Source organism: Nicotiana attenuata, unplaced genomic scaffold (assembly GCF_001879085.1).
Source record: "Nicotiana attenuata strain UT unplaced genomic scaffold, NIATTr2, whole genome shotgun sequence".
Taxonomy (NCBI): Eukaryota; Viridiplantae; Streptophyta; class Magnoliopsida; order Solanales; family Solanaceae; genus Nicotiana; species Nicotiana attenuata.
The window spans coordinates 50,507-60,208 of record NW_017671422.1 but is presented as its reverse complement, the minus strand read 5'-3'; the positions used below and the strand labels follow the sequence as shown (position 1 = coordinate 60,208).

At 40.7% G+C, this 9,702-nt stretch overlaps 1 protein-coding gene across 1 annotated transcript; it reads left to right on the top strand.

Annotated features, from left to right (window-relative positions):
- The first annotated feature begins 7,442 nt into the window (after positions 1 to 7,442).
- Positions 7,443 to 9,489, top strand: LOC109208174. Its single transcript, XM_019371228.1, has 5 exons — positions 7,443 to 7,814; positions 7,947 to 8,258; positions 8,316 to 8,444; positions 9,108 to 9,197; positions 9,280 to 9,489. The coding sequence occupies exons 1-5, from the start codon at positions 7,443 to 7,445 to the stop codon at positions 9,487 to 9,489; spliced, it is 1,113 nt and encodes a 370-aa protein (XP_019226773.1).
- The last annotated feature ends 213 nt before the right edge of the window (positions 9,490 to 9,702 follow it).

Below are 9,702 nucleotides of genomic sequence, written 5' to 3'. Positions count from 1 at the left end.
ACCATTCTGAGCTTTCTAAAATCACTTTTACTCTTTTTAAAGGGGTTAGTGAAGTAAAAAAAAGGGCGTGACACACTTGGAGCACTACTTTCTCAAGAGAATGAGGAATAAAAGGAACAAGCCTTGTACTACTTGAGTCGAACTCTAATAGGAGCTGAGTTGAACATCACACCTATTGAGAAAATATGGTTAGTGTTACTTTATGTGATAATGAAAGTAAGGCATTATTTTGAAGCATACACCATCAAACTCATTTCTCGAGCAGATCCCGCGAAGTTCGTGATGATTCGACCTGTTCTTTCTCGACGCCTAGCAAGATGGTCTATATTGTTTAACCAATATGAGATCACATACACACCTCAAAAGGGTGTGAAAGGACAAGCACTCGCCGATCACCCTCTTCCAGCGAAATGGGAGCTTTCTGATGAGTTTCTAGATGAAGGCGTTTTGTTCATTGAAGTATTGCCAACATGGACAATGTTCTTTGATTGATCTGTACATCACAATGGTGCGGGAGCAGGTGTTGTGTTGATCTCTCTATAAATACAAGTCTTCCCATTCTCCTTTATTTTAGGTGAAACATGCTCCAACAATGCCGCAGAGTACCAAGCTTTGATCATCGCTCTTGAAATGGCATTAGACATGAAGGTTCTACAGTTGGAGATCTACGACGACTCTAAGATGGTCATCAACTAACTTTTGGAGAGTGACGATATAAAGAAGGAAGATATTTTTCCATACCACCAATATGCTTCTTGTTTACTTGAAAGATTCAACCAAGTGTTCTTAAACCACGTCCCAAGAGAAGAAAATCGCATGGCTAACGCTTTTGCTAACTTGCCCACGACGAAGTCACTTAGAGAGAACGAGTCAACAAAGGTACATGTGTGTCATCGATGGTTTATTCCTAGACTTCTTAATCTTCAAATCAACAAAAGCCATCATACGTCAATTTCGGTGATTGAAGAAGAAGATTGGAGGCAATCACTGACAGAGTACCTTGAACATAGAAAGTAACCTGAGGATCCGTGACAAAGAACATACATCATGTGAAGGGCACCACAATTCATCTTCTATAAGGGGACATTATTTCGCCACTCTCTTGAAGGACTATTCTTGAGATATATTGACAAAGAAAAAAGCCCACCAAGCAATGGAGGAAGCATATTCTGGCTCATGTGGAATACACCAATATGGTCCAAGGCTCCACTTTTGTATCGAGAGGATGGGCTACAATTGGAAGACAATGGTGAAGGATTGCATGGAGCATGCCAAAAGATGTCAAGCGTGTCAATTTCATGCCAACCACATCTACCAACCTCCAGAGCCTCTTCATCCAACTATAGCTTCATGGACTTTTGATGCATGGGACTTGACGTTGTTGGACCACTTCCAAAATAATCAAAGGGATATATGTATATATTGGCTGCCGCATACTACTTCTCTAGATGGGCTGAAGTTGTTCCACTTAAGGAAGCGAAAAAGGAAACTGTTGCCAATTTTATCAAGTCAAACATACTTTTTAAGTACAATATACGAAGGTACATAATCATTGATAATTGAATGCCATTTGAAAACAAGCTCGTAAGGAGTCTATGCGAGAAGTTCGATTTCAATCAACATAAGTTTTTAATGTATAATGCACCCGGAAATGGCCTTGCTGAAGCTTTTAACAAGACACTTGGTAACCTTTTGAAGAAAGTTGTTTCAAAGAATAAGAGAGACTGGCATGAGAAAATTGGTGAAGCTTTGTGGGAATACTGGAAAACCTTCAGAACTTCTACACAATCAACTCCTTACTCTTTGGTGTATGGCGTAGAAGCAGTCCTTCCACAGGAGCAACAAATTGCTTCATTGCAATTGCAATCCAAGAAGGACTCACGTCTAAAGAGAAGCTCAACTTCGCCTAGCAGAGTTAAAGGCATTGGATGAAAAAAGATTGGAAGCGCAACAAAAATTGGAGTATTATCAAGCTCTACTAGCTAGAGCCTTTAACAAGAAAGTGCGATCACGATCATTCCAAGTGAGAGACTTGGTCCTAGCTGTTCGAAGACCCATAATCCTCAACAAACGCATGGGCGACAAGTTTACTTCAAAATGGGATGGGCTGTATGTTGTGAAGGAAGCCTATTCAGGTGGAGCATAAATAATCATTCATAAGGATGGTCTCAGTGTTGGTCCAACCAACAACAAATTTCAGAAGCAGTACTTCCCATGAATGTTATCTACACTCCTCGCCGTACGAGGCTAAATATCAAGTCATGACGCTCCTTGATGTATGAGCCTAAATTGCACGTTGCTCCATTCATGGCCCGTATGAATTTAAAATGTGTACGACCAACCAAAAAAAATGTCCTCTAGGTTAAAAACCTCAAAAGAGACAGCCTAGGAAAAAGTTAGGACAAAAAAGGTCTGCTAGGTTGAAAACCTCGCGAGAGGCGACTTAGGCAAAAATTAGGACATAAAAAATACTCATCCCTCTGAACTACGTTATGACTTTATCCTCTTTAACGAGGTACGTAGGTAGCTTAAAGTTTCATTCTATGTTCATTCACATGAGTTTAAATAAAAGGGTTTGGCTTTTGGGATCATCACAATAACTCTTTCAAGTAGAGAGGCATATGTAATACGAAAAAGAAGAAAACATTTTTCTATAGAAATGTTTTCTCTCTTCTCTCTCTTCTCTCTCGGCGTTCGGTTAGGTGATTCTACTAACATGCGCTGACTACCGGAATGGGAGGGCGAGGATGACCACGAAAGCGGGTGAACAAGGTTCTGATTATGGATTTCAAGCTACTTAAGGAATTGGAGGTAGGATCTGGAAATGGAAAATCACCACATGTAGGAAATCTCCATGGCTCTGCTGAGAAACAAACACTAACGGACAAGGATAATCAACTGGACAAACAGGGATCTGAGAACGCGCTAATCACTAGGAAGGGGAAATCAATAGCTGGTATGGCTGAATCAAGCACATGCAGGAAGGTTGACAATGGCGAATGTACCACTTGTAATGCAGGGGGTACATTTGGGGCTAAAGTTATAGGAATTCAGGAAAGCCTTACTGTAACAAAGGAATCGAGCAACAACAAGGAGAATGATGAAGTTTAAAAGGTACTAAGGAATGCTGATTCACCTAAGGTGACTGGAAACAAGCAAACCTAGGCAAGTACTTTTACGGGAAATAAGTTGGCGTCAAAAGGCATGAGTTTGAGCTATGTACCACCTAGCATTCATGAAGGGAAAACAATTGTAAAATTAGAGCAGGGGGATATAGAAGAAGAAAGTGCAAAGTGGAGATTGGCTATAATTCTTTATGTCATTGGAGAATCCCCATCGATAGGAGCAGTGGAGAGATTTCTCATAACACAATGGAAGTTCATAGAGAAGCCCCAAATATATTATCACAACGATGATTACTTTGTCATTCGATTCAAGAGCGTGGAGGAAAGAGATGAGGTACTGTTATTAAGCCCAAACACAATCAATAACAGGCTTGTGATAATGAAAGAATGGTCTGTAGAGTTCAATTTTCAAAATGAAATCCTTAAAACTATTCCAATATGGGTCAAGTTCCCAAATCTGCCTCTAAGCTATTGGGGAGGGAAATCACTTAGCAAAACAAGTAGTGGTTTAGGTACTCCTGTATATGCTGATGAGTGCACCACCAATATTGCACGCATATCATATGCAAGAGTACTCATTGAAATGGATGTTACTAGACCACTCCCTAAATGCATTACAGTCTAAGACCCTAAGGGTGGGGTGTTTGAATAGGAAGTGATATATGACTGGGAACCTGAGTATTGTGCATCATGTTTGTAAATATGACATAATTGCAAGACTATGAATGTGCAGAAGCAACCATTACAAATTCAAAAAAGGGATGCAACTAAAGCCTATGCAAGTATGGAGGAGGAGTGACCAAGTGCTGAAGATAATTGATAAACAGAATGTCACGACCCAATTCCCATACCCGGTCGTGATGGCGCCTCTCGTGAAGACAAGGCCAGCCAACTAACCCTAATCCTTTCACTAACAATTATTAAACATAATGAATAGAAGATACAACTTAATGGCATTAGAAAATGTTAATTTCTACCCGACCGGGGTGTCACAAGTCACGAGCATCTAAGGAAACTTTAACACAACTACAGGCCAATAAATATAAACAAGTAAAATTTCTAGAAAACAAAAGACAACATCCGGTGCCGGGAACGCTGGCGGTCACCTTGCTCAGCTACAATAACAATACCTTCAATCCGCTAATAACCCACTACTGGGTGAAACGATACCTGCAACTGCACGCGAGGTGCAGAGAGTAAAGTGAGTACTTCCAACTTAGTGGTAATAAGAGTAAATAATAACTGAGAGGCAAGAAATCACGTAAGAGCACTCCATCATGCTATATAGGACAGTACAACCCTTTTTAGAAAACAGTAAGACCGTGAAAAAAAATCCTTTAGAAAATATCTGGCTCAGTTTAAAAACCTCTTTTGAAAATATCCTTTTACAACAGTCAAGCAAATGAATGCGTATTCAGATAATGCAAGTTCGCACATAAGTCAGCCCCTCGAGCACAGCACTCCACTAACAATTAACACCAAGGCGTCTGGTAAACAGTGCAAGAAGTAGCATGGATGCCAATGATATGAGAGTGCTGAATGTCATGACACGTAGTACAAACAGGAACCAATGCATGAATGCAATGCAATGCACATGACCGCTGCAGCGTACAGCCCGATCCATTTGGGTACCCGCGCTCACTGTGGGGGTTCAGACTCCGGAGGGGCTCCTACAGCCCAAGCGCAATGTCAATATCACACCGCTGCGGCGCGCAGCCCAATCCATCCTCAGTCCAGAAATGCACATAAGCCCCTTGGGCAATAGTAAAATAACAGTCTCAACTCAAAATGTCAGTAAAATATCATTCAGGTTTTCAAATCTTAGAAAGGTAGCTAAGTTTGCGACACAGTATTTTATACCTTGGACTGTGATAAAATAGTATGCAAAGTAATGCAAAAACAGTGATATCGATCCCTGAAGGATTCAAACAATTGGCACGAAGCCCAAATATAGCAATCAACCCAAATAATGATGATAACAAGTAGTTTCAGTCAATTACGCAATAAAACCAACAACCGCGACGGACTAAGTCACAATCCCCAACGGTGCTCTACCCCACGCTCATACCTGGCGTGCAAGCCACCACAATACAGCACTATGATGTGCAAATCCGGGGTTTCAAACCCTCACGATATCATTTACAAGTATTACTCACCTCGGACTGGTGAAATCCCTAGCTCGCGACGCCTTTGCCCCTCAATCGGCCTCCACGCGCGTCGAATCTAACCAAAAACAGAGCGAATACATCACAATATGCTAAGGGAACAATACCCAATCGAAAACAATCGAAAATTAGCAAGAATCTCGAAACTAGCAAAACTCGAGCCCCGGGCCCGCTTCTCGAAAAATTACGAAATTTACATCACCGGATTTCTCGTCTCGCCACGAGTCCATACATATAAAATTTACCAAAATCGGAGTTTGTTTGACCCTCCAAATTCTATTTTTACGTCATAATTTTCTCAAACCCTAACTTCATTTTTAACCTTTAATTCCTTGGATTTTTATTGTTAATCCATGATTTTACACCGTAATATCATAATCTAAGTCTATGAATCCATACCTGATGATAGCCCTCGAAACCCTCTTCAAAAATCGCCCAAAATCTCCTTAGTCCGAAGTCCAAAATGTTTCTTCTCTTTCAAAATCGTGAAAACACTGTTCACTTAAACTCAGCCAGGTTTCGCTTCTGCGGTTAGGATACCGCACCTGCGGCTCCCGCTTCTGCGCAAAATAACCGCTTCTAACTTAAAATCCTCAGGACCGCTTCTGCGGTCACCACCCGCTCCTACGATGTCCGCTTTTGCGGACTGCCTTCCGCTTCTGCGGAAATTGCCAAGCCCTCAAGGACCGCTTCTGCGATCACAGCTCCGCTTCTGCGGTCCAAGACGCGCAGAAGCGAGAATACCAGAAACAGCATGCCTTCAGCTGTATGAAATTCCAAAAACTCCCCGTTAGCCATCCGAAATCATCCCGAGGCCCCCCGGGACCTCAACCAAAAGCACCAACATGACTTACAACATTATCCAAACTTATTCCAATCATCAAAACACATCAAACAACACTAAAATTATCGATTCTCATCGGATTCAAGCCTAAGTTCTTTAAAAACTTCCGAAACTCGCATTCGATCAAAAATCCAACCAAGCAACGTCCGACTGACCTGAAAATTTGCAGACATATCCAAAATCACCTAAAGAAGCTACTGCAACTCTCGGAATTCCATTCCGACCCTCGGATCAAAATCTCACCTATCAACCAGATTTCGCCAAAATGCTAACTTCGCCAATTCAAGCCTAATTCTACATCGGACCTCCAAAACAAATTCAGATCACGCTCCCAAGTCACAAATCATCTCCCGAAGCTAACCGGATCATCGGAAATCACATCCGAACCTTCGAACTCATAAGCCAACGTCCAGTTGACTTTTCCAATTTAAGCCTTCCTTAAAGAGACTAAGTGTCTCATTTCCTATCCAAACCAATTCAATTCAACTATAACTCACTCGTTGCTGATAATGAAACATGAAGAAGCAATAAATGGGGGAAACGAGGCTGTAATACATGAGACGACGGGTCGGGTCGTCACACAGAATGTGCAAGTGCAGAATGGAAGTGGTCAAAAAAATGGTGGAAAAGGTTCTGATGACAAAGCACAAGTTACTCCAAATGAACCACAAGCAGAAGGATGGACAGTGGTGAAAGCAAAATCAGCCACTAAAATGGCTAAAAGTGCGGGAAAAAAAGAAGGAGATTTTGATACAAATAATGGCCTCAGCTCACTAGCAGGGTGGGCAAATTATCCACTAGGCCAAGTCATGGTAATACAGCAAAGCAAGCAATGTGAAAGAGGGCAAAGTAGCCAAGGTGGTACAGATGATCAAAACCATTTCCCTTCATTACTAAGATGAAAGTCATTACTTGGAATGTGAGGGAATGAATAAGTTGTATAAGCAAAAGGAGCTAAGAGAGTTTATTAAAGAGAATAAAGCTAGTGTTATAGCTATCATAGAACATAGAGTGAAAGAATGTAAAGACGGCCAGGTCATACACAAAATAACACCTACATGGGAATGGTTTTCAAATATTTCCCTGAATAATAAAGGAAGGATATGACTGATATGGGATCCCAAGCATGCCGTGATTAAGAAGATCAACACCCATAATCAATACATACAGGCTGCAATTAGCTTTCCTAATACTGCACTAACCTTTCATTTTACAGCTGTTTATGGTTTACACACAGTGCATGAAAGGAAGTAATTATGGAGAAAACTTAGGGAAATATAAAGTAGACAACAAGAACCATGGCTTGTAATGGGGTATTTCAATGCTATACTTGAGGTTGAAGACAGAGTGCATGGTAATGTGGTGCAAGACCATGAGATAAGGGACTTCAGAGAATTTGTGGAAGATGCTGGTATGACTGAGTTACAGGTAATAGAAAGACCATTCACATGGACTAACAGCCATGACTTCAGCAAAATTGACAAAAAGTTAGATAATGGAGAATGGATGAACAATATGCATCCTATTCAAGTTCATGTCCTAGATCCGTACTTTTCTGATCACTCACTACTAAGCATTGAGTTGGGGAGACAACAGAAGAAAGCACCAAGACCATTCAGATTCTTGAATTGTTTGGCTGATCATCCATGTTTTGGGAAGATAGTAGAAGACAACTGGAAGGTCACTACAAATGCAATAACCTGAAAAGAGTATAACTCAAGCTGAAAACCATAAAACAAGCAATGAAAGGCCTAAACACAAAGGAGTTCTCTGGGATATAAAAGCATCAGGAATGATCTTCAACTACTACAGAAGCAGATCAGAACATATAATCAGGATTCCCTTAACTTTGATGTAGAAAAAGAGCTAAGGTCGCAGCTGGAGAAATGTGATTTAATAGAGGAGAGCATATATAAACAGAAATCTAGAGTACAATGGCTCAAATTGGGGGATTCCAATTTAGCTTATTTTTTTGCCAGCATCAAGAACAGGACAGCTCAGAATCAGATCAAATTACTTGTTAATGCAACAGGTGATATCATTCAAACAGAAATGGGGATAGAGGAGGAGATCCTAAGCTTTTATAAGAACCTACTTGGGGATGCAAATACCACACTGCCTGCTGTAAATTTAGATGTTATGAGGAGGGGATCTATGCTATGAAGGACACAAAAGTTGCAGCTTATCCGACCATTTAGCAGAGAAGAAGTTTGGAAAGCACTACAGGGGATTGATGACAACAAAGCCCCAGGGATAGATGGATTTAAATCACTATTCTTTAAGAAAGCATGGACCATGATTGGAGATGAGGTAACTGAAGCTATCCTGAATTTTTTTGATACTAATAAGCTCTACCAACCGATAAATTGCACATCCATTACCTTGGTGCCTAAGGTAAAAAACCCTTCCTCGGTAAATTAATATAGACCTATATCCTGCCGCTCCACACTTTATAAGATCATATCCAAAATGCTCACTAATAGACTACAGGGAGTCATGGACAACCTCATTGATAAGAGTCAGGTTGCGTTTGTACCTGGTAGAGTCATTACAGATAATATTATCCTTATTCATGAACTAGTGAAAGGATATGGTAGGAAAGGGGTGTCGCCAAGATGCATGATCAAAATTGACATGCAAAAAGCCTATGACTACTATAGAATGGGTGTTCCTAGAACAAGTTCTAAATGCTCTGAATTTTTCGGAAACATTTGTAAGATGGATCATGGTGTGTACATCGACAGTTTCATACTCTGTAGTCATAAATGGTAAACCAAGTGTCCCTTTTACTGCAAAGAGAGGAGTAAGGCAGGGTGATCCCTTGTCACCATTTCTGTTTGTGATTGCCATGGAGTACCTTAGTATACTACTGAAAACACTGGCAGAAAATCTAGATTTTGACTACCACCCTCGATGTGACAATCTGAACATAATACAATTGGGGTTTGCAGATGACTTGTTGCTGTTTTGTAGGGGGATGTGGTATCTACTCAGCTATTGTATAAACAATTTCAGCAATTCTCTTTGGCATCTGGGCTAATAGCCAACCAAGAGAAGAGTGCTGTCTATTTTGGAGGTGTGCCAAGCCAGTACAGCAGCAAATTATACAAGAATTAGGCTTCTCTGTGGGATCTCTGCCCTTCAGGTACCTGGGAGTTCCATTGAGCTCAAAAAGACTAGCAATTGGACAATGTCAACCATTAATAGAGAGGATGATAGGGAGAGTAACTTCATGTACATCAAAGATACTGTCTTATGCAGGGAGATTGCAGCTGATCAGGAGTGTACTCATAGCCATTCAACAGTTTTGGTCCCAAATTTTCATCTTGCCAAAGAAGGTGGTTCAGAGGATTGAACAAGTATGCAGAAGATTTTTATGGAATGGGAATAATAAATGCTCAAAGAAGGCTCTAATAGGATGGGACAAAATTTGTTTACCAAAATCAGGAGGTGGTCTCAACATAGTAGACATCTACACATGGAATAAAGCTGCCATACTCAAGAACTATTGGAACCTATGCAAGAAGAAGGATAGGCTATGGATACAATGGGTCATATCTACTATACT